This window comes from Eublepharis macularius, chromosome 16 (assembly GCF_028583425.1).
Source record: "Eublepharis macularius isolate TG4126 chromosome 16, MPM_Emac_v1.0, whole genome shotgun sequence".
NCBI classification, from domain to species: domain Eukaryota; kingdom Metazoa; phylum Chordata; class Lepidosauria; order Squamata; family Eublepharidae; genus Eublepharis; species Eublepharis macularius.
Genome location: NC_072805.1, coordinates 17,509,468 through 17,535,204, shown reverse-complemented (window position 1 = coordinate 17,535,204; position 25,737 = coordinate 17,509,468). Strand labels below are relative to the sequence as shown.

At 44.0% G+C, this 25,737-nt stretch overlaps 1 protein-coding gene across 1 annotated transcript in view; it reads right to left on the bottom strand.

The window, feature by feature from the left end:
* Positions 1 to 350: 350 nt before the first annotated feature.
* PRMT7 (protein arginine methyltransferase 7) overlaps positions 351 to 25,737 on the bottom strand; it is a 50,552-nt gene continuing 25,165 nt past the window's right edge. Inside the window, exons 11-18 of the mRNA XM_055000138.1 lie at positions 25,210 to 25,293; positions 23,981 to 24,028; positions 18,494 to 18,583; positions 15,717 to 15,878; positions 13,741 to 13,815; positions 9,591 to 9,751; positions 5,265 to 5,361; positions 351 to 3,442 (exon numbers count right to left, since the gene is read on the bottom strand). Coding sequence (XP_054856113.1) covers positions 3,281 to 3,442; positions 5,265 to 5,361; positions 9,591 to 9,751; positions 13,741 to 13,815; positions 15,717 to 15,878; positions 18,494 to 18,583; positions 23,981 to 24,028; positions 25,210 to 25,293 — 879 coding nt within the window. The 3' untranslated portion in view covers positions 351 to 3,280. The remainder of the gene's footprint in view (positions 3,443 to 5,264; positions 5,362 to 9,590; positions 9,752 to 13,740; positions 13,816 to 15,716; positions 15,879 to 18,493; positions 18,584 to 23,980; positions 24,029 to 25,209; positions 25,294 to 25,737) is intronic.

Genomic DNA, 25,737 nt, shown 5'->3' with positions numbered 1-25,737 from the left:
ATGGACTTCCCCTTCTTCTAATGTGACCCAAGGTATCTTATCTTACTTGCGCTCCCAGCAGGGATGCTGGATGACTCCACCGTTAGGGCCACAACTTGCTTGCAAATGGCACGCAGCATCCTTGAACAACAGAAAACATTCAATCCACAAGCAACTTAGGCCAAGTTTGCAAAGGGTTCTCTTGGAGAGCAACATGCGAGAACATGGATCTCTCTGGCCCGGTTGCTCATGTCAGACACATTAAAATGTCTTGCAATGAGATTTGAAGATTTGGGTGTATGTGTGCACTGTGCGTGCGTGCAGATGTGGATACAGAAAGCAAACCTCTGATGCGGAGGAGTTAGCCGTGTTAGTCTGTGGTAGCAAAATCAAAAAGAGTCCAGTAGCACCTTTAAGACTAACCAATTTTATTGTAGCATGAGCTTTCGAGAATCAAGTTCTCTTCGTCAGATGCCCGATACCTCTGATGTAAGGCTCTTTAGCAAGAACAACAGGAGATGAAGCTAACATGGGCTAAGGTCTGTTACATTAAATTTTAGGTAGGAGACAGGAAGGCAAGTGGGACTCATTGCAGGATGCACCCATTTAAAAAGGCTTTATGCACAATGCCCAGCCCTTTGGATCACCTGCTGTTAGGTACAGCTGTCACCATACGGGAGGGGAGGGGGGAATTACTTTTTTATGGCCTAAGTAACTGCCTCAGAACAATCCTGAGTCTCAGCAACCGGAGAGAGCCCACCCTTCTGGCAGAGCCCATCAAACTGGAGAGCCAGTTTGGTGTAGTGGTTAAGAGCGGCAGGACTCTAATTCGGAGAGCCAGGTTTGATTCCCCACTCCTCCCCTTGAAGCCAGCTGGGTGACCTTGGGTCAGTCACAGCTTCTAGCTCTCTCAGCCCCACCCACCTCCCAGGGTGTTTTGTTGTGGGGATAATAATGACATACTTTGTAAACCGCTCTGAGTGGGCATCAAGTTGTCCTGAAGGGGGGCACATAAATCGAATGTTGTTATTATTATTATCTGTCCCAGGAGAGAGCACTTTGCTCCCTTCTTTGTCTCCAGTGAGACATCTGCCTCCTTCCTCAGGTCCCTTTTAACGCAAAAGCTGAGAGGCTTGAGCCCAGAGAAGAATAGTGTAAAAAGTCGGGGCTAAAACCGCCATTCTAAAAGAATTTATTCTGAGCACGTATAGACAGACGAATAAACGAAGGGAACTGGAGAAGGGAAACACAGAACTTAGACAACAAAAAATGTACAATTTCTAGCTAATTTTGAATCTACAAAGATTATCGGGTCTTCGTGTTTTCCTTGCAGGTAGTTGGCCAGAGGGTGGGTCTAGAGGTGGTGTACCAGGTGTGATACCTGGAGTTTCCGGGCATCACACCTGGTGCACCACCTCTAGGCCCACCCTCTGCTTATCGATCTTCATCTTTTTGCAAAGTTATTTGGGGTCCCCGTCCCCCAACATTCATCTAGACATGGAACTGCATCTCTTTACTGCGAAATCCCTGCACTATGTTTTCTTTGCCTGCTGCGCCCTCTGCCTTTAGAAGGTGGCAAAACCGCCCTCTTTGGGAGGCCATACGGCTTGTCAGAATCTTAAACCTGATCCTGCCAAAGAGGCCTTTTTACTGATCTACGATTTGTATTGAGCTGCTCCTTCATTTTCTTGCCTGAACTTTACACACCTTGATTAACTGTTGCCCTGTATCTCTGTTTCAACTTTTAAAAATTATTTTAAAGCAAGCTGCTCTGAGAACTTTTGCCACGAAGCAATATTCAAATGTAAGCATGTAGACAAAACAAACACACCAAACATTAATCCTGTACTTCATACTCCAAATTCCACCAGGAAACCATGCTTGTCTGTTGCCGCAAAAACAGAAGAAGAGAGGCCTGCGCACCTGAAAGACCTACGAGCCTACGCAAGCTTCTGTGACAATAATTTGACAGCCATTAAAAGGGCTCAAGTCTCTTCTTTTGCCAGCACTCCAAAGAAGCTCAATTCAAACATCATACAAAAACCCACAATGTAGGGCTTGCCCGTTTCAAATCGAAATCATCATCTGAGCTTCCAAACATTCAGGCAAACCCACAGTTCAGAGCAGCCAAAACAGCACTCTTCTAGGTGTAATGATCTCCCCAAAGGGAACAACTGTCGGCTACCATTAAAAATCTCTAGTTTAGGCAACACAAACCAACCACCATTCGCAGAAGTCATGGTTTGCAACCCTGGTTTGCAAGCCATAATTTTTTATTCCTGTTTGTTATATGATAGCAAACTCTGGTTTGCCAGTTAAGAACCACCCACCCACCCACACACACACCCGTAACAAAGATTCTTTAATCTTGATTTGTCAATGCTAATGTTTGTTTTCAATGTGGCCAAATCCCAAGCATGGGACTTTTATCCTCTGCATCACAAGTGCCACTGCAGAACAGGCCCACAGCACACTGTTTCTAATTAGTAGGAATAAACACCCCACTTTGGCTGAATAACCTGAATCCAAGAGGCAACGATGAGTTGCTGCAGTGCCCTGACCCCGCTGTTCAAGGCTTCCGAGAACTTGTCACACCTTCCCAAGGTGACATCTATATTTTTTCAATAGCTCATTTTCCTACTTTGAAAGGAAGCACCAGTGCCCCTGCCCATAAACATCCACACCCTCAAAGGGACCAGGGGTTTCCCCTTTCTCAGCTGATCAGGTGGAGAACATGCAGGGTATCAAGCAATTGCTACAAATGTCCAAGCCAGCAACTAACATGACTCCAGCTCTGCTAGCCTAGCAAAAACACCAGACACAGGGGTTGGATCTGGCAAATCAATTCTGCTAGCAGAAACTTTTGTCTCCAGTGGAAGGAATCTTACGTGATTCAAGAAGCACCCCTTGCCCCCGCACCTCTCTTTTCCATTTAAGCTTCCTGCAACAGAGAAAGGCATGTTCCACCGGAGGAGAACAGATCCAAGGACCCAACCAATATAATCTCTCTTTTTCTGGGAACCTGGGCATACGTGCTACATTCGTAAGGTGTTTTACTGATGTTTTCAGAGCAAGGTAATCAATTCTCTCATGACGAAGCAGGGACAAATTGATTCACGCCCATCGCCTTTAGGATAGCTACACTACGGCTGCTCTGCTCAGAGGCGCCCGCAGGTTTCTTTGTTGCCTTTATAGAGACAGCAGCAGCCTACAGAAGAGCAGCTCCACATAGCCACCTCTCAATACATTTATTAGGATCTAGGGGGGAAAGGGAAATTTTTCACTGGAAAGATGCCACACATTAACTTAAGAGTTTAAAATCCATGATAACATCTCCTGTCTTGGGATTGAAGCATATAGTGTATGCAACTGCAGAGGGGCAATCGGCAGGAGTCTCTGGTTCAGAAACAGTGCTGAAGAAATACACAGCCTGTTTGCAGTGGGGAGTCCATTGACAACAGCCCTGCAGGAAAGAACCAAGAAGAAGAACATCAGCCACACAGGAAAACATCAGAAATCTGATAGCAAGTGCTTTTCTTTAGAAAACATGCATACTAGGTCACTCAAGGGACAGGAACTAGTGAGTTTTCCCACTTAATCTTGCCCAATTCTGTTCCATATTACAGGCCCTGGGGTATGTGGTTTTTGTCCATGCATAGTCTTTTTAACCAATGGAAAACCCGGCTGGATCCACGGCAAGGAATTTATTCCACTATCTGATACTCTGAGATTGTTCTTTTATTTCTTTCTTAGACCACTTTTTATTCCTCTGGAATGGGGGAAAAATGAGGAAATAGCTTCTTAGCTAAGTCAGGATTGCAATCATCTCCTAGGCTGTTGTCCTATGCTGAGATGGACTTAGGAGTAACTCGCACATACGAAGCTGCCTTATACTGAATCAGACCATTGCTCCATCAAGGCCAGTCTTGTCTACTGAGACAGGCAGTGCCTCTCCAGGGTCTCAGGCTAAGGTCTTTCACATTACCTGCTACCTTATTTGGTACTGAATGGGGTGGGCTCATGACTTCTGGGCCAGCTTGATCTATTGTACTGTTTTATTTAATTCATGTTAACTATGATATTAGATGTAATTGTTTTTAGCTGACGTGATGTAACCTTTTTAAAATTTGTGATGGCCTATTGCTATAGACAATAAATTTATTAATACTACTACTACTACCTGATCTGAAGTGGTGATGATGGCGATTGAACCTGGCACTTTCTACATGCTATGCACATACATGTTCACTGAAGCTTGGTGAGCACGTGCAGCACAATGAGGCGGTAGAATGGGCTGTACCACTTAAGTCTACAGGGAAGGGGAGTAAGGTTTTGAAATGTTTCCCCAATGTGAAAACTTCATGCATCTTTTTTTACAGGTTTAGCATTATTAGGGAGAAAAGTTCCTTCGCACACTCCTGGTTTTCCTGCTTTGAGGAGATGATTCACACAAAGGAACCTTGACCAATGTCATCGCTCACCTGCCGTTCACAGTGATACTGTCCTTTCTCGTTCCCCTGCATAGATAGGCCAAACCCCAGAGGGCTTTAATTCTCGTGTATACATGCACAGGACTGGACTGTAAGAATTACAACGTGCATGCAGAATGTGCCAAGAAAAGGAAAATACATCCCCCTGGGACTGGAATGAATAGGTTACCCATAGTGGGTTATATCTTGCAGAGCTGTTCCCTAGCACAAATGCTTCTCTCAGAAGGAAGGAATCTTTCCTTTTATATGTCAAGGGAACACTCCTCCCACCAGTGGAAAGTGTCTCTGGTAGCACATCTATTAGATCCAAGCCAGTATATATTGGGGAAAAATGAAACACAGGTGAATTTCTCTTTCTATGCCTGATTCCGCACACATTGGATAATGCACTTCCAATCCTCTTTATAGATCATTCGGAATGGATTTTTTTGTGTGCGGAACAAAAAATCCACTTCAAACGATTGATAAAGTGCATTGAAAGTGCATTATCCAACGTGTGCGGAATCAGCCTCTCTCTCCAGCGTGCTTGTTAGTCTGAAATATGATGCACATTTGAGTCTATACTGTAACTGTACCCTCCAAACATGTATATCCCACATAAAAAATATTCACAAACGTTTACTATTAAGTTGGCTTACTGAACTGTTATAGAAATTAGAATAAACTGCTGAATCTAATTCTTAAAAAGGCACCAGGAAATAGGGCCTGAGCAGGGTCAAGGAATGCAGTTCTGCTGCAATTTAACATTCCTCTTTTCCTCTTTGAAGCACGTATGGAACAGAATCAAGCAAATACCTTTTCATTTGAAACCTTCACAAGTCCTGTGCTAACCGAAAGGCTGGAAGTCAGATTATATTCCATCCAAAGAACAGCTCCGTGACTCTTCCCAGTCCTGGAAGGGAAAAACAGCAAGTATTGATTTTCTGCAAACTTTAAAAAACGCCGGTAGACTGACGTGCACAGTATACAGTGCATACATTCTTTTGAATTATGAACAGTATTTCAAATATTAATATTTTCCTTTGTTGGCAGACTGGGACAAGTAGATGAAAGGAACAACGTTACTCTGGAGCGTTGTGAAATCTAGGGAGCAAACCACTGGCTTGGCAGGAACCAATAGGATGCCTGGAGGACATGTCAACAAACCATCTAAAAGAGAAGAGAGCCGCACTGTAGTTAGAGTGTCAGATTAGGATCTGAGAGGCCCAGGTTCAAATCTCCACTGAGTCATGGAAGCTTGCTGAGTGACCTTGGGCCGGTCGCGTACTCTCAGCCTAACCTACACCTTGCAGGGTTGTTGTGAAGATAAAATAGAGGAAAGGAGAATGATGTAAGCCACACTGAGTCCCCACTGGGGAAGCAAAGCACACACAAAGTAAATAAATAAATAAAATGTCAGTTAAAGTCTGAATTGTGAGGTTTTGTTTTTGAAAGGTTGCTTCAAGAGGGGGAAAATTAGCAGCAGAGGGGAAGGGAGAGCAGAACTCTGTCCCCCACCCCATGATGTTTGTCTTCCAAACCTCCTCCCCCTCCCCCTGCCACAAGCTCTTCCTTCTGTAGGGTTCAAAATTCATGCCTGAAAGTGCTTTGAACCTCTTGAGAGAGGGGAAGCTGGAGAAGGGGGGAGAGAGCTGGAGCAGAGCAGCTACAGGCAGGGAAAGGGTTAAGCACTCTTGCCGCTCCCCGCAGGCCCCCCCCCCCACTGCTTTCCTTTTAAAAAATATAAGGCCCACCTACAGCCTCTCTCTAACCCAAGTACATAGCAATTACAAAACAAAAAAATGTTTAAAGCTGAAGTGTTCGTAAAATGCTTTCGTGGGAAATAACTGAAATTTTTACTGCAGGTCCAAAACACAACATTTCTAGAAAACGAAGAACAATCATGCTCCTTGAAACGACAGCACAAACACTGCCATCCTCAGTTTCCCTGCCTCGTAAAATCCCGTGGGTGAGCCGGGTTGCCAACTCTTGCTTGGTAAATTACTGGAGATTTGGGGGCAGTGGAACTCTAAAAAAAAAAAAGAGAGATTTGGGGGCAGTGCCTGGGGAGGGCAGTGCTTGGGGAAGGGAGGGACCTCAGTGGGGATGTGATGCCACAGAATCCACCACCTGCAGCTCCCATTTCCTCCAGGGGAACTGATCTCTCCCATTTGGAGATCGGTTGGAATTCCAGGAGAACCCCAGGCTCCACCTGGAGCTTGGCAACCATATGTAGGGCCAGGGCTTTTTTTCTGAGAGCCAAGCTACAAGTGACGAATTACACTTGCCTGGCAAGTGAACAGACTCACGTGTATTCCCCCCTGTTCACTTGCCATTCACTTGCGCTCCACTTGATCGAGTGGAAAGCAAGTGAATGGCAAGCGAACAGGGAGGAATACACGGGAGTCTGTTCACTTGCCAGGCAAGTGTAATTCGTCACTTGTAGCTTGGCTCTCAGAAAAGAGGTGGTGGAACTCAGGACCGCACAATGACGTCACTTTGAGTCAGCTGGAACAAAGGGAGAGTTTTTTTTTTAAAGTTTAAATCGCCCTCGGCGAAAATGGTCACATGGCTGGTGGCCCCGCCCCCTGATCTCCAGACAGAGGGGAGTTTAGATTGCCCTCCGTGCTGCAATCTAAACTCCTCTCTGTCTGGAGATCAGGGGGGCGGGGCTACCGGTCATGTGACCATTTTCAAGAGGTGCCAGAACTCCGTCCCACCACGTTCCCGCTGAAAAAAAGCCCTGTGTAGGACACTGCTTTGAATAAGCTAGAAAAATGTGAAGGAATAATCTCTAATGTGGCGCACATTGGGACAACCTGAGCACATTTTATGAGTAATTTTGCTTGCAAGCTGCTTCCTATCTGGAATGTTTGGGTTTGCAGCAAAATCCTTGATTATTTCCCATGAAAACATTGCAAGCACAAGCTGGAGAGCAACAACAACTAAATAGCTCCAATTTGGGGTTTAGTTTATGCCTCTTGTGTGTGTGTGTGTAACTGATGTAACTTGCTTGCCAGTGCTAGTAAGATAATTCTCTCTCCAAAACACACTTACACACACCTACACTGGATGTTTAAATAAGGATCATTGTACAGACAAATATTGATCCTTTGCTGCACAGGATGTTCCAATATTTTATAGCTGGCGGAACGATAACACCCCACACAGTGTTCTGGATCAGGAAGAAATGATCAGCCAGGGAACAGATGGTTATATTTGCAGAGGAAGAACGAACAGCTTCATAAATCGATTCAAACATATTGTTGTAATGTAATTTATACATTATGCATCATGAGCAGCAAGCTATTACATGCATGAAAGATTTTTTTTAATTGAAAAGGGCAAGAATGTGTTGTTCCTATAAACCTTTACATCCATCTTGTTCCATTGCCAAACTTCATACTCCTGTTCTTCAAGCATAACTTACAAACTTAATCATAAGTTAAAAGACCAACATTAGAAGGACCCAATTTGGGAGAGTTAGGTGAGCAGCAACCAAGAGACGGGGCCTTTCTGGCAGTGGCACCTTGATAATGGAATGGCCCCCTTAAAGTAACTTGTCTGGCACCTTGTTTAGTTTTTATTGATTTTAAAATATTTTATGCCACCTTGCCGCCAAAAGTGCTTGAGGCAATCTGCCTCAATAGTCTCACCTGCCAAAACATTAAAAGCTAAAAACATAAATTCCAGTAAATGACAGCAGCAATTATATCAACTGTAATTTAAATAAACACAAAGCAATCAATTAAAACTAACTTTATGGCTACCACTAAAAACCTTATAGCTGCCACTAAAAATCAAATTACAGTAAAAGCTTCATTAACAGGTTTACAACCATGCCCAAGATTCACAGGACCGCCAAAGTCAGTGCCAGCAACGAGGCATTGTTGAAGAGAGCTGTGGAACCTGGCCAGGCCTTGGGCATAGCTCCGTCCACTTGACACTGCTGCCTTATCGCCTCCCGGTAAAAGCTTTGTTAAATGGCATCTTTGGTTATTCTGGCATACTTGATTCAGCTTTCAATTTGTACTGGTCATAGACCAAATAAATCTGAATTTGGTTCATCAGCAACCTCCACTGCTCACGGACAACAGAGCACAAAACAGGGGAAACAAACCAAACAGCAACCAACAAATTAAAAGAAAACTGAAATACAAACACCTTAAAATAAAAAATAAACAAACATATTAGACACCAGCAGAATCCTTGAACCTCTTAATTTTTAGGCACCAGTTGAAAGTTCTTTCATTTTTAAGGCATCGTGTGTTTTCCTTTTATGCATGCCCACATTTTAATCTACGCTTGGTGTACTATTGTGTAACTGCTGCTTACATTCATTTTTTAAACTGTTTTATATTACTGATTTATCTATTAAAATACTTATATCCCGCTGTTCCTTGTGGCTCAAGGCAGCATACACACCATAGTTAAAATATTACAATTTAAAACCAACAGATAAAAAATCCAGATATTCGCCCCCCCCCCCCCAAAAGAGATGCCCACAGTTTAAATCTCACTGAAATCCTAAGCAAATAAAATCGCCTAAACATTTCTAAGAATGCCGCCCGCCAACATGTCTTCAAGGCAACTTGTTCCACTGAGGGCCAACGACACCTGTAAAGGAACATGTTCTGGCTGATGCCAGGTGGGCCGGTTCAAGTGGAGGAATAGCCCAGAGGTAGCCCTCTGAAGACCGTAATTGACGCATGGGGACACATGGGAGGAGACGGTCCTTTAGATATGTGGGTGCTGGTGGTGACAGAGAGTGCCGTCAAGTCATAGATGACTTACGGTGATTCCTGCTGGAATTTTCAAGGTAAAAGACTAACAGAGATAGTTTACCATTGCCTGACTCTGCACAGAGACCCTGGACTTCTGGAAGGTCTCCCATCCAATTACTAACCAAGGCTGACACTGCTTAGCTTCAGAGATCTGACAAGCTCAGGCTTGCCTGGGCTATCTAGATCAGAGTGGGGTCCTCCTAGACCATATATATTATCTTGTGAGGTAGGATGTTGCTGAAGCCGGGGGCCACCCAGAGAGTGTGTGGCACAGGCAGTCCAGTTTTCAGGAGTGTGATTACAGAATAATTAAAGCAATTTACAAAACCTTACATCAAGATCTCTCGTAGCCTCTCACCTCAACAGATTTACAGTGCCTTCCTTCCCGATGGAGTGCTCCGGCACCATTTCTCTGAAGTCGAACGTCAAGACCTTCAGAGGATCGGACAGCGATTTGCAAGGGTATTCCCACAGTGGATGAGGCTCTGCTTCTCTCGATTCCCTAAAGTCTAAGGAATTCTGCAGGACAAAAGAGACCGGAAGCAAGTCTTGTAAACTAGCTGGAGTATTCATAAAGGCTGTGAACTTAAATGACTCGGAGAACACTGAAGTTCTGAACCACCAAGCTGTTAACTAAAATTCACTTTTACCAAGCTGAGATTTTAATATTTACTCCACACGCACAGAGACAAAAGACAAGTTAAGAAGGGAGGTAATGTGCTGGAAAGATAGCTCCCTTTCATTACCTCAAGAGAGAGAAACCTTGCCCTCGGCTTTCATACATCATCTGACTGCATAACTGCACACAGCATTAACCAGAGAGGTACACTAGCCATTGAGACTGTTGGCACAGACACCTACAGATTGAATGGCTACAGCTCAGTGGCAGAGTGCTGGATTGCTGATTAACAAGTCACCCGTCCAAATACAGATGCCCCAGGGGCATGAACGGTTCCTTGGGAAGGGTCACTCGCAGCTGGGTGGGAGAGCACTTGGTTGGTATGCAGAAGGAACCAGGTCCAATCCCTGGCATCGCCAGTTAAAAAGAGGTTGCAGGTACTGGCAGAGGTGGTGGTGGTAGAACCCCTCTCTGTCTGAGTCCCCATGGAGTTGTTTTAAGTCAGGGGGAAAAGGCTTCAGCTAGCTGGCTCAAGAGCAAACACATGAAGCTGCCGTGTACTAAATCAAACCAATGATCCATCGAAGCCTGTACTGCCTACTCATCCTGGTAGTGCTTCTCCAGGGTCTCAGGTCTTTCACATCACCTCCTACTTGGTCCAGGGACTGCACCTCTTGCATGCCAAGCAGATGCTCTTCTGCTCAGCCATGGCTGCTCCCCAAGTCTGATTCATAAGGCAGTTTCATATGTTCCGGCGAGTGACTCACCCTTGCCTCTCCTCAAAATGTGAACCTGAAAAGGTCTTTTCTCCTCCTCCTCCTCTAACCTTCCATCCTTTAATCAACATCCCCAAGTCCTTATACTTCACCCTCCCTTTGTAACGTTATTTCCTATCCATTATGTAACCTAAAAGTTCCATTTTAAAAGGAAAGATGACCAAAAGGTACATTTAAAAAGAGCTATTTCTGATGCAGAAAATTAGAAGGCCTAGTTTTACTGATGTCACATTTCATCAGAGTTGCCAACAGGTCTGGAGGGGGGGAAATGCCCTGTCCCTTTAACAGAGAATTAATGCATGGAAATGGGCAGTAGAATTTTTTCATGGCATGGATGAAAACAACATCGCCTGGTAAATAACATCCTAGTAAGCCACCTAAAGCACCTAATTCAGGTGATGAACAAGGGCAGTCGGCAAGCCTACATTTCATTCTGGCCAGTTAATAGAGCCACCGTTCCAAAGACAGGTCTCCAGTAAGCCATTTGCTCTGCATCCTGATCTCTGGCTGTCTGTATTTCCACTGCTCTTTGTCCTCCAAGTGCCACTTCTAATTTGTCAACTGCTTCAGAACCTTTGTAGATGGTTCTCCTATGAGCTATGTAACTACTATGGATGGCTTACTGAGAAGGAGGGATGCACTGAGAGCACGCGTGACCCTGGGCAAGTCACTTAGACAAGGACATGCATTGCCAGCCTCCAGCTTATGCCAGCACCTGTCTTACGGCCCGCAAATGTGTCTTGGGGAGAGTGCGGTGGAGTCACCATGCAAAGCGTGGCTCCAGGCTTCGGGAGGGGGGGGAGATCCTTTGCTCTTAATCTAACAGCTCAGACCTATTCCTCTGCAACCCTTTCCTCCTTTCACAGCTGCTAATGTGAGTCATTACACTCATCATCCCAGACGTTTCTAAGTGGTACTTTCAAAATAACTCCACATTTTTACAATTAAGTTAATTGGCCCCACGGTCTCTCGCAGTGAAGGCGGAGGGGTTTGCAAGCATTTGCTTTATCGCTGCGAAAGGGACCAAAGTTCTTTTGGGGATTAGTTATTTTAGGTAGTCATCAGCTGCTGGAGCTGAGGCTCGCTTTTGTCTATTGCGAGGGGCTTTTTAAAAAATTCTTGTTGCTTTTTATTGTTGATCACTACACTTGAGCGTTGATTTCATTTAATTGACCTGCTGTTATGCTATTGCTGTGTTTTACATATTTCTTACAGTTCTTTGTGTTTATTGCTAAATTTGCACACTTTCTTATATTATATATGCGCCACTGCTTTTTTCCTTATTAGATTTCGGTATTTTAATTTGTTATACTAGGAATTTATGTCATACAGGGACTCTGTGATTCCAGGCAAAGAGGCGACTCATCGGTATTATGAATGAATGAAAGAATAAGTAAATAGCCTTGGAAAGGTTTCTGCAAAGGGCAACTTCAGAGTGTTTAGGGGGGTAGGGAAGGAAGAATCATACACTGGCTATTGGTAAAAATTTCAAACACAGAGCACACAATAAACAAGAGATGATTCAATCAGAACTAAAATAAGAAATTAAGCACTAGTTAACACATAATGTGAATATTTGCATATTGTGAATAATGTGAATATTTGCATATTCCTTTGCTCCTTCACTCATACACCGTGATTGAATGTGATTTCCAATTTAGCATAAACCACAGTTTGGTGTTTCACCTGAACCAGCAAACTGTGGTTTCTGCTTCTCCTGCAAACCAGGTTCGCAAGCCATGCTTTGGAACAGAAGTGCAAACTACAGTTTGTCCAATGTAGCTGCAAAGGCAAAACAGGGTTTCACACTGAATTGGAAGTCATTAATTGATCCCAAGCATGCAAGGGGAAAAGGGAATATGGGACAACAGGGTTGGTTCACATAGTGCCAAACCACAGTTGGGCATTATGGCCGAAGCAAGAGCTTCTGTGAAAAAAAGCATTCCCCCCCGCCCCAACTGCATATTTATGAAAGATGCAAACTTTTACACCAGGGATGATTAATTGGTAAACCATTCTGAAACAGACCCCAGTTTTTATACCCCCCCCTCCCATTACACACCAGAAGACTCTGCTGGAAGTGAGTCACTGGCCAAGCCAAGCTTGCTGGCACCCCCCCCCCCCCCCCGCATATGAGCATCAACTGGGAGGACACTAGAAGGTCTCTGCATTATCACAGAGACTCCCAGAATGTTTCCTCATTCCAGGTATGGCGGTGAGCTGTGCGCAAGCCCCGATTTCTGGTTGAGCAGACATGCCCCCTTGAAATGACAAAATGCATCTCAGGATTCTGAAACGGTTCTGAGGACATCCTCTCATTGGGTATTGTGAGGGGCACCAGGCAACTGAGAGGTATGCCTGCACGACCACTACGAAGGAGTAATATGGGTCAGATCAAAGGCGGAGCTGGCATCCCTAAGCTGGCTGATGCCCCACCCCTAAGGTATGACAGAGGTCTCGGCAGCACAAAAGCCTCTGGTTCTGGTTCTGACTAGCCACGTCCTTTCGGTGAAGGGCAGAGCTGAAGTCATAATTAGGAGGGGCCCCACGGATCTAACCCAGGAATCCTCAATCTTTTTGTGCTTGCGGGCACCTTTGGAGTTCTGACACAGGGTGGTGGGCGCTGCCACAAATGGATGCTGCAGGAGGTGGAGCCAGCCACAAAATGTCAGGGAGTTAAGTTATGCATAACTGTCATAACTCTTCAGCTTTTCACGCAGAAGCTCAGTTTAATAAGGTGCCTTTTAAAATGAACATACTGTTTTAAAATATTTTTTTGTGTATGCACAGCTTACCTTCAGTCACACAGTGAAGATTCCTGTGCTGTGGTGGCAACTGTGGTCAAAGGAACGTTTTAAAAGATTGCACAGCCAATCAGATCTTCAATGGCCAGAGGCCACACCTGGCCCCAACACTTTATAAAAACGTTTGCGTGCCAAGAAAGGTGTCAGTGGGCATCATGGTGCCTATGGCCACCCCACTGGAGAAACGGATATAACCCTCAGCCCAATGACATCGACTTTCCTTGTTGCGTAAGCTACATGTGAGCTGGAACCAGAGACAAGTCTACTTTCACCCAAAACAAAAGCTACATTTTAGTCAGCATGTCCTACCTTGATCATCTCATCCATAATGTGAACATCAAACCCTTCACAGGTACCACACGGGCTTCGTATTCTCCACAAGTCCTAAGGAAGGAAACACCAAGTTAATTGCACTCCCCCGGCATTTCAAAATTAATCAGAATGTAAAAGAAATTTGATCTGAGATACGAGTAGCATCACTATAGCAGACGATAAACTGGATGGCCTTAAACCAATCATCAAAGCAATGGAGTCAGGACAATTAAAAACAGGACAGGGATTTCAACATACTTGTGGGACCCCACAGATGCGCAGAAAAATATGACTTTGTAAATTAAACAAAAGATGAAAACTGTGCCCCCCCCCCCACACACACACATATGCACAGTGTAGCACAGTGGCTAAGTAGTTGTGTTGTGAGTCAGCACTCTGCTGGTTCAAATCTCACTGCTGCCATGAGCTCAGTAGGTGGCCTTGGGTCAGCCACTCCTCTCAGCCCCAGTCGTATTGTGGGGTTAATAATAACACTGACTTTGTTCACCGCTCTGAGTGGGGCACTAATCAGTCTAGAAGAGCAGTATATTAGATCAGTTATTATTAAATGGACCGAACAGCTGAGTATGCTTGGAATGTTAAGGGCAGGTGACAGTCACTTAAAGGGGGGAAATACTGTTGAGGGAGGAAACTAGCTTGCTTGTGCAGGGAAACTTCCGTTCTTCTCCCCTGCTCCAATTTCCAAATAGTTTATCTCCCCAGCTCCAAGAGTTCCTCACAGCCCCCTATCTTGTTGTGACTAACTGCAAATCTGAGAAACCTATGTCGGAATTATGCCAATATGCCAAGCGTATTTCACTTAAAAACAACCTGTTTGGTTTTTTTTAGTCCTAAGACACTTTTATTAAGCCAAATTCCTAGCAGTGCCACCCGAGTAACACAAAGCCGTTTCTGGAAAGAAGCTGGCAGGTTAACAGCATAGATTGCAAAGAAGCAGGTGAAATATTCTCTCACTTGCCAGGTATAATAAACTGCACTAAACGTTCTGCTTGTTAACGAAAAGAACTATTCATAAGGGACAACAGACAGTACAGAGGGCAATAATCAGGAACACTTGTGCAGGCCAAAGGGCTCTTTGGAAGTTGACCACAAGTTTGAGGGCCACAATGCTAATCTTTCTGCAGATCATCAATGCAATTTGGCAGAAATACGAGTAGCCACGTCTTAACAGGTGAATCTTCTGGCTAGCTGAAGTGATGAAGACAGATCCATTTGTGGTAGCACCAACAAAGTTCCAGGATCTTTATTCAGAGCCTTAAAATTACAAGAGGGCATTCGAAAGTCATCTACCCAACGCAAGAGCTAGGCAGTGAAATTTGGTACAGCATATGTGTCCCCCCGCAAAATCCATCAGGCACAGAAATTATTCTTTGTTCCATATGGAGCTGATCTAACTACACTCGTCCGTAACGCTTCGAGGCTTGACGACTGAAAGTGGTGCTGCTTAGAAACTGCAACTGGCACAAAATTCGGCCGCGAGTAAGTTCAGAATAACATTGCCTATCCTAGAATGTACTGGGGTGAATTCAACCATCCTCTAAGTAGCCTTCCACTTACTTCATTGGTTCTTCCTCCAATTTGGAGGAAGGCTACTTAATTTGGAAAACAGCTACTTACGCCTTAGGAAGATTTCAAACTTGAGCCAAAAGGAAAGGTGGGGTATAAATACGTGAATGAATGAATGAATCTTGCCCAGTGGAGTGGTAAGACAGGGGTAGGATCCACCCCACTGTCTCCCTGGATCTGCAGGCAAATCAGGATGGGGGAGGTGTGTGAGCTTTTCCATCCAGCACACCTTTCTCCTTGATCTAAATCTCCACCCTCAAGGTTATTTTTCTTGCAGGCAAAGGTAGTTTATTGTACAGTCAAACTCTTAATGACTGAATACTCTCTATTCATATTCAACCTATGAATTTTAAAATGCAGATTTAAAAAAAATAAAGCTTCTTTACCTTAAACTCCACAATCATCATATGAAGTGAAGCAGACTGGGGGAAGATGGTCGCATTACTTGTAAGGTGGCTTGCCATTGCAGACCGGGCATACCAGAAATATAAATTGTGCCATGGGAGCAAGCTCGTGGAGAAAAAGGGCTCTCCAATTAACAAAGATACCTTTGGGGAAGAAGAGGAAAAAATGGAAATCAACGTATTTATTTATTTCAAATTTGTATTCCGCCCTCCCCGTGAGTGGGCTCAGGGCGGATAACATATTAAAAATACAATTAAAAATTCATGTTCATTAAAAACAACTCATTTAAAACAGGATGGTGGACAGCCTTCACAGGGAGGATTATACACCCCTTTTTCCAGGCTGGTGGAGGCCCAGCCTCACCCTTATGTCTGGCGGAACAACTCTGTCTTGCAGGCCTGGCGAAAAGATAGTAGGTCCTGCCAGGTCCTGATTTCAGCAGACGGAGCGTTCCATCAGGTAGAAGCCAGGACCGAAAAGGCCCTGGCTCTAGTCGAGGCTAGACGAGCCTCCTTGGGCCAGGGACTACCAATAGCTGTTTGTCCCCTGATCGGAGTGTCCTCTGGGGAATATATGGGGAGAGACGGTCCCGTAGATACGCTGGTCCCAGTCCGCACAGGGCCTTATAGGTCAATACCAGAACCTTGACTCTGATCTGGTACTCCACTGGCAACCAATGCAGCTCGCGTAAGAACAGTGTTATATGCGCCTTATTTGGCACTCTCGTAATAACACGCACCGCTGCATTTTGTACCAGCTGTAATCTCTGGGTCAGGCTCAAGGCTGGCAGAGGCTCCCTTGGACCGGTTATTTGCATCACGTTCTGGATGATTCTGGCCAGCCTGATTCAGACATAGGCATGCACTTAACAAGCCATAAACGTCTAATTAGCTTTCCTATATCAGATCATTGAACTTCTGGCAAGAGATACACTTCAATTACATTTTAGGTTTGTTACCAGGTATAAAACACACTTAAATACTATTTCAGAGTTTCTGCTTCCGTTCTTAAAGTCTTTATTAAAACATAATTATTCAGCATTTTAATCTTAATATTGGCTAAAGCGATAGAAAATCATACCATCCATCATAATTTCAGATATCATTAAAGGAAGGCAATTACATGAGCCCAAGAAAGTATTTTACCCAAGATAAACGGGTGATAGGCAAGAAGCCCCTTCTAAGAAGCAGCTCCCAATCAATTCAACATCATATTTATATGGTTTTAGCATCATCTTCTGACATCCTCTTCTCTCTTGATAAGAGCTCATATTCTTGGCTAGCTAATTATAACTCAAAACACCATACAAGGTTATCTATATCTGAAACATTTTCTTACAGTATATAAAAATTGTTAGTTCATTCCTGCTATTTTTTATCTTAACAAAGAGTGATTCCGCACACGTTGGATAATGCACTTCCAATCCTCTTTATAGATAATTTGGAACGGATTTTTTCGTGTGCAGAAGAAAAAATCCACCTCAAATGATTGATAAAGTGCATTGAAAGTGCATTATCCAACGTGTGCGGAATCACTCAGAGTCCAGGTAAAATTAGTCATTACAAGTTTCTCATATATATGAGTATCTTTTGCCCCTCAATCAATCCACCAGTCCTTGAATCATATCTTTAATTCCTTGAAGTTAAACATTCCTGACATTCTTAGATGCTCTCTGCACGTGACCTCAATTCATAGTATCTATTGATAGGGATTAGATGGCTCTTCTAAGCTAGCTATACAAGGCCATACAATTGTGTTACTCCTTTGTTTTTTATGCCCCTCTCCAAGGTTGTTTTGTTCTTCTCCATTTGTGTTATGTCTAGCTGTGGGATCCAGCTAGCTCTACTTCTGTGTGCACAGGAAACTTCTGTTATCTTCTTGGTCAAATCTAGCAACAGTTCCCCTATATTTCTAGCTGTATCCATGACAATCAGCTATGCAAGTAAGTAGTAGATACAAGTATTTGCCCCTTACTCATATAGCTGAAATTGTTGAGTAATCAATCGAGTGCAATCCTAAGCAGAGTTAGGCACTAAGTCCATCCACTTGAAGGGATCTGCACCACAAATGATGCACACAGGTATACACTAGCCCTTAATGATTACACTCTGGATTGTAGCCAACCGGCTTTCTAGCTAGTGAAAAATGAACAAAAGGTCCCCTTTGAAAAGGCTACAGTGGGGATCACGGAGCCTGCAATGTACAAAAGCCATGTGGGACCGGGGGGAGGGGGGGGACTAGATGAGACCAAGTGAAGAAATGTGACAGATCCAACCCACTGCTATGAAATAAACTGGATGACCAAGGGCCAGTCATTCTCTTTCTCAGTTTAGCTGCCTTGTAGGGAGAACTACGTATATTGCTCTGAATTCCTCAGAGAAAGGGTGGGACAAAAATGCAAAAGACAGACCAGCAGGCCTCCTTGGGCTAACTGTATCATGTCAATAACATTATGGGTTGGTTAATAAAAGGAACTGCATCTTTTTTGTTTGTGTCAACAGACACAACAGAAGCTAGAAAGTCTGCCCAAACTGCTAACTAAAAGGATCTATCCTGACACTGCAGATTGGCTCCATGGATCCATTCTAGAACTTCCATCAGCAGAAGAGGCCCTTCCCAGGGTGCTAAGAGAAGGTGCCCCTCCACTCGCTGAATGAATCCACAAGACTCAACCCACTGCTCTGCGAGAGAAAGGCTACCTGTCTTTAAGAGACAAGTGGCTTTTTTTTTTAATTACCGGCAAAAGTTATCAGCTTACCTTTTTGTCTTCCAGATCAGAAGAAATAATCAATTCTGGATGTTTCTCTATAATTTTAATTTGATCCTGTAGGTGGTTGGCCTTAAAAATCTTGGAAAGGAAAAAAAAAGTAAACTTTTAGTGCAGTTTTAAGCATTCAACACTGCACTAAAAGACTGCAACAATTAAAGTTAAACACATATACCCATTCAGTTCCCCATATTTATACTCCATCTTTCCTCCCACAAGCTCAAGATGGTGTCTGTGGGTGGGGTTATCCCATTTATTTATTTACTTTCCATCTCACGCCAGATCTGAGAAGTAGCTTAGGGTGAGGCAGAGAGAATGACCCCAGAGTACCCAGTTTAGCTTCATGGTCCAAGTAGGAGTTCAAGTCCAGGACCAAGTCTAATCACAACACCACAACACCTCTCATGCTTCAGATACTGAAAATGTACCCCACCCCCTAATGTATAAATAAAACAGGGAAATAGTTCAAGAATGGAGAAGACTAAACAACCAAAGTGCTCAAGTTTCATAGAGGAAGGATATATTTTAGAAGATACACGGCTCAGTGGTAAAGAACCTGTCATGCAGGCAGAAGGTCCCAGTTTCAATCTCTAGTATCTCCAGTTAAAAGATCATAGGTTCCAAGCTATTAGAAAGACCTTTCTCTACATCATTTTTAAAACTCAAGCCCAGAAACATCAACAAATAACACAGAGCAGTAAACAATGTTTGTGGAAGGTTGATACACCCCAAATGGGGTTCTTGCCTGTACAGCTTAGGATGCAATCCTAAGAACATTCTCCTGGGAGTAAGCCCCACTGAATAAAATGGGACTTCTAAGAACTATGGTATTCCCCACTACTATGTAGGGACGTGAAAGTTAGACGGAGAAGAAAGCTGACAGGAAGGAACTTGATCCATTTGAAATGTGGTGCTAGAGGAGAGTTTTGTGGATACCATGAACAACCAAGAAGACAAATAAGTCTTCTTACCAGATCAAATCAAGCCTGAATTCTCCCTAGAAGTTAAAATGGCAAAACTGAGGCTATCATACTTGCTCACATCATGAGAAGACAAGACTCTCTGGAAAAGTCAATAATGCTAAGAAAAGTGGAAGACAGTAGGAGAAGAAGAAGACCCAAAATGAGATGGCTTGACTCAAGAAAAGAAGCCACGTCCTCCAGTTTGCAGGATCTGAGCAAGTCTGTTAATGACAGGACATTTTGGAGGTCTCTCATTCATAGGATCGCCATAGGTCAGACGCAACTTGAAGGCACGTAACACACACACCTCTAATTAGACCTTAAGACAGCTCTCAGTCTCTTGAGATGTTTTCTTAATCCTCAAGTGACATTCTATATACATTTCTCTTAAAAGACAGCAAAAGGTTTTTTGGGGGTGGGACTTACCATTTCCCGTTAAAATCCCTCATTGTCTATGACCAGAAAAAAAAACACCCCAATGAGGGATTTTAATGGGAAATGGTAAGCCCCCCCAAAACTTTTGCTGAGGGATTTTTTCCCATTAAAATCCCTCATTGAGGATTTGAGGGATAGATAATTAACAGATAATTAATAATAATAATATTTGATTTATATACCTCCCTTCAGGCAACTTAAGGCCCACTCAGAGCAGTTTAAGAAGTATGTTAATATTATCCTCACAACAATCACCCTGTGAGGTGGGTGGGGCTGAGAGAGCTCCACGAAGCTGTAAGAACCATGTAATGGGGAAGAAATCATTAAACATAGAATAAATCAATAATATGTTATAGCCATTTGGTGTCATGAAAATAACAACAACAACAACATTTGATTTATATACCGCCCTTCAGGGCTACTTAATGTCCACTCAGAGCAGTTTACAAAATATGCTATCCTCACAATGATCACCCTGTGAGGTGGGTGGGGCTGAGAGAGCTCCTAGAAGCTGTGACTGATCCAAGGTCACCCAGCTGGCTTCAGGAAGAGGAACAAGGAATCAAACCTGGCCCTCCAGATTAGAGTCCTGCTGCTCCTAACCACTACAGCAAAGGGCTCATGCATGAGGAATCAGAATCCTAACTCCTCGGCCACCAGTTGCAGGCAGCATCTTGACACTGAACAATCCGCCTTGAGTCTCAATGAGAAAGATGGACTATAAACAACGTAAATAGAATAAATAGAGCTGGTCCCCTTTTACCTTAAATCAATGCCATAGACTCAGAATTTGCTATGGGTGTATTTCTTGCACTTGGGAGGCTGAAAAGCTAATATTTAGTGTGCCTGCTAATCGAAGAAATCCATCAATCTCATAAAAAAGCTTGCACAGATTCAAATGGACACAAACTGGGGCGAGAGACTGAGTCACACATACTCCCATACTGACCTTTCTTTGTAACAGTCTCCCGTCCTTACTACTGGGAATATAAATGAGGTTGATGGATGTGTACACTCTGTGCCTCCAATAAAGCAAGCTCTGACTCTCAAAATCTCATGCTGGAATTAATTTTGTTGGTCATTGAGGAGCCTCTGGACTCCTGTTTCCTGTTGCTGCTACAGATTAACGAGGCTATCCCTCTGGAATGCCCAACTATGACTGTGGATGTAGGTTTTTAAGACCTAGAATCTCGTCTGCCCTGGCTGTTACATCTGCTTGTTACCTGGTAAGACCTGAAGCCGGTAAGTACTGTATTCTCACTTCTTTAGTCTCCTGACACCTTCCGGTCAAAGTCGTCCTGAGAACTTTTTATTCTTCAGATGATTTTAGGGAATCCAGTGCAGAAGTAGTCCTTATATTTTAATATGATTTTTTAAAAAAATGTAAAACGGTCCAGGGAGCACTAACTGGCAAAAATTACGATTGCCTCAATTTTTTGGCAGAAACAACTTCTTGCACAGTCTTGTTAATTAACACCCTGGAGTCATTCTCCTTTCATTTCCCCACTTAGCTTCTGTAGAACAATTTCTACAACAGCCCACCTAGTTCCACTCAAGGGGCTCTATGATATAGGTTCTCACAGCTTTCCTCCTGCCCTGCTCTTCATGGAACCCCAATAACCCAGGGCTTTTTTTCTGGGAAAAGAGGTGGTGGAACTCAGTGGGCTGCCCTCAGAGAAAATGGTCACATGGGCGGTGGCCCCGCCCCCTGATCTCCAGACAGAGCTCAGCGGCGCAGAGGGCAATCTCAACTCCCCTCTGTCTGGAGATCAGGGGGCGGGGCCACCAGCCATGTGACCATTTTCAAGACGTTCCAGAACTCCGTTCCACCGCGTTCCAGCTGAAAAAAAGCCCTGCAATAACCACATTGTTTTGCCCCTCCAGCTACCCTAAGACAGAGATCACTCTGTTTCGTGAAGCCTCCTGGCACTTGAGGGAGAAAGGGAAACTGACTCGTGGAAAAAAAGTTTTTAAAACGGATTTCAATGTGATTTAAAGGGCGAGGATACAGAAAAAATACATTTTGGGTACCCCAAAACAGTTGCTAGGAAGAAGGAAATATGAATGAAAATTAAATAGACTCTTCTGGCCAATGGCCCTTTGGAGAACCAGCAAGACAGCTTCAAGTGTGTAGCTGTGTTGGTCTGCAGTGTGCAACTGAGAACGAGGAAGGGCAGATCTCTGGATCAATGGCACGGAGGGGCTGTGGCCCAGTACATGCAGAAGGATCCAAGTTCGAACCCCAGGTGTCTCCGGTTGAAAGGATCAGGTAGGAAGTGACAGGAAAGAACCACACCTGAGACTCCGGAGAGCTGCTCCTCGTCAGAGTAGACAAAACCAACCTTGATAGACCAGTGGCATGACCCAATATAAGGCAGCTCTGCAGGCCAGAGATTGGTCGTGGAGGAATGAAAGGGCTTGATCTCTCATGAGCACTCTGAGACTGGGGCTATTCGTGAGAAACTCAGCCCATAGAATTTTACAAAAAGCAGCTTGTTTAGAGACTTTTATTTTCAATTTTTTAAATGAATTTCCAAAAAAGAAAAAAAGAATAAAACCTTCCAGAGGGCCAGTACAAATGGGAACGCTAACCCATAGCCTAAAGCTGGCAAGAAGATCTTCTGGCAGAAAGAGAGCACAAGGAATTTCTAGCCTGCCATTAGAAGCTTCCTTCTCTGCTCTCATTTATCGTTTTCTTCTGCACTCTATTTTTGTGTTATGAGCCACTCTGGCTTTCTCATTAGGACTAAAGGCAGGATGCTAATTAATAAAATAAATAATGCCATATTATGACATGAAATCAGGGCTCATTTGGAGGGGGAATGCACGGGAACTGCATTCTGGTACAGCTGAAAAGTGGTCACGTGGGTTTTGGCCCCGCCCATGTGATTCCTTTTCCTCCCCTCTGCCTCCCTTCCAAAGGAGGGGAAGCTGCTTCAATTCATTCTGCTGCTTTATTTTCATTCATGACTAGTGAGTGAGTGCGTCCGTGCAAGTAAGGCTGCTGGGCTTGGATCTCCAGAGGAGGGCAAGCTGCTTTGAGTTCATTCTGCTTTATTTTCAGGAAATACCTGGAGATTTTTGGGGAAAGGGGCCTGAGGGGTGGGTGTTGCCTTCTGACACACTTCCGGTGATGTCGGGGGGGGGGGGGGGTGGAATGCTAATGAGATATGCTAATGAGTTCCTGCAGTTCTTTTTCTACAAAATGACCCCTGCATGAGATTATTCGTGAGATGAGCCAAAGACTCTTCCAACCAGCTTGGAAATTGTAACAATCAACACAGCAATGCAGTCAGCAATGGACTGGATCCAGTCAGCTTTCTGCTGAGTGAAAAAGCTGCCTGATCGCATCCCATTGCCATGTCATCTTTTATTTCATTTTACCTTTTTGAAATGATATACCATTAGAGATGGGCACGAAACGGGAAAAAAACAGAGGGAAAGGAGTTCCTGACTACAGTTCCCAGGTGAAGTTGCGCAGGCCCGCATTGCTCAGCTCTCAGGTTGGCAGGGAGAGCTGCCTATCAAAGTTATGTGGGCTAAGATTGGGGTTTCCACGACAACAAAAAGTCTGCAGACATTCCGGGCCTATGCTGCCTAGGGAATCAATGGATCGGCGCCAGCCTGTCTGACATCACGAAGCATTCACAAATTGAACGAATAGGTCCCAAAAGTCGTGGATTTCATGAAAAACGCAGCCCCACGAAATGCGTTTACACGAGACACGAATCGATGTGATTCGTCACAAAATTTTATTCGTATTTCTATTTGTGCCCATGTCTATATATCATACATATAGTTCACATAAAGACGCACTTGGTCTTTAAAGCAGTTATACGACCCTGGAATACACAATAATTTGGCTCAGTATAAGATGATCTCCTGTACAGATAAGCAAATAAATAAATATACAGACAAGCTCATAAGTTAAAGGCACCATAATTTCATACACAACTGCCATTTTCCAAGCCACTGCAGAGATTCAACTGGCGTTCACCTACAGCAGTATGCGTTCATTACAGTGACCTCAAAATGTCATCATGTGCACATAGAAGCATTCGAAACAAGGTTAACTACTCACTTTCTTCATGAGTGAATGAGAGACTGCAGAACTCTCCAGGGTAAATACCTATAAGAAGAACAGAACAGGCGGACTTGATTATTCTAACATTGGGAGCTGTCAAATTTTTGAAGAAATTGGATAGGGGTTACTTGTTCCCCCAAAGAACTGAGCGTCACATGGAGAGGCTCCTTAAGAGTTGATTAGCACAGATAACATTACATTAGAAGATAGCAAGGATAGCATTACATCAGGCCAGTAGTCCATCTAGTCCAGCATCCTATTTCATTAGACCTTCCCTAATGTTGCTTTTTAGCGCTGATATTCAGAAATTTACTGCCTCTGAATATTCAGACTTCCTCTACTCACCAGGGCTAATAGCCATTGCTCTCCTTTCCTCCAGGCATCTGTGCCACCTCCAAGTATATCCTGCCTTAAAAACCCTACAGGGCTGCCACAAGTCACCTGTGACTCAACAGCACTTTCCATGACCACTGACAGCTCTGACCTGGATGATCCATGCTAGCCTGGTCTCATCAGCTCTCGGGTCAGCCCTGGTTAGAACTTAGATGAGAGACTACCAAGGAAGTCCAACGCTGCTACACAGAGGCAGGCACCAGCAACCAGGAGGACTGTATTATAGGAGCACTGTATTGTAGGGAGGGATTTCAGATGATCCGCTAATGAGTTAGGAACCATAGACTTCACCGCTATGTTGTACTGGATTCCTGCTAATGCTACGTCTTTGTGAACTTGTATCTATTTACCCTACGGCATAGTTTACGGAAATGTTCTTGATATTGACTGTACTAATCTCACACTGTGTAATCCGCCTTGAGTCTCAGTGAGAAAGGCGGACTATGAATGACATAAATGAAATAAACCACCTCTGTTCGTCTCTTGCCTTGTAACCCCACTGAGGGGTTGCTGTAAGTTCACAATGTCTTGATGGCACTTTTCACATACATACCCACAAAGAGGGTGTTCAAGGAAAAAAGCAAGGTCGCCTCACACAATCATTCTGGTAGACAGTTCTAGGGGTCAGGGAGCACAGGTGGGGGTCATTTAAGGAAATAGGGGCATTGTGGGAAATGGAAGTTATCACACACTAATGACAGCTCTTAAAGAAAAGTGCTGAAGACCTATGGATATCCATACAATGGGAACATGGGAAAGAGAACAACTGCATCAACACCTATTCAAAGAAATAAGGATTTCAAGCTTAGAAAACCTAGAGGGGCGTCTCACACCTGTTCTGCTCCAAGGTAGCAAGCCAGGATGGGAAGGAGGCTGCCATCACTGACGCTCAGGCAAATGCTGTTTGGCTTCAGAACCTTCAAAAAGGGAAGAGACAAACCGTCAGCAGGTCCCTGATTCCCAGATGCAAAAGACCCCCGAGGAAGGACTGCTACGTTGGCTTGAGTATCATTACAGGAATTTCTCTTGCTGTCTGAAGGCTGTTGGGAATATGTTTCGGGCAGAATTCACAAGAGAGCATGTTTCTTCTGTATTTGGCCAGTATCTGTATCAGGCATCTGACGAAGAGAACTTGATTCTCGAAAGCTTATGCTACAATAAAATTGGTTAGTCTTAAAGGTGCTACTGGACTCTTTTTGATTTTGCTACCACAGACTAACACGGCTAACTCCTCTGCATCTATGTTTTCATATCGTATCAATAAACGTTTGCAAGAAGAACCCATTTGTCACAATAAAAATCTTCAGATCCCAATTACAGCTTTCCTTTCCCATCCACACAACCGGAACCATCCATTAGTA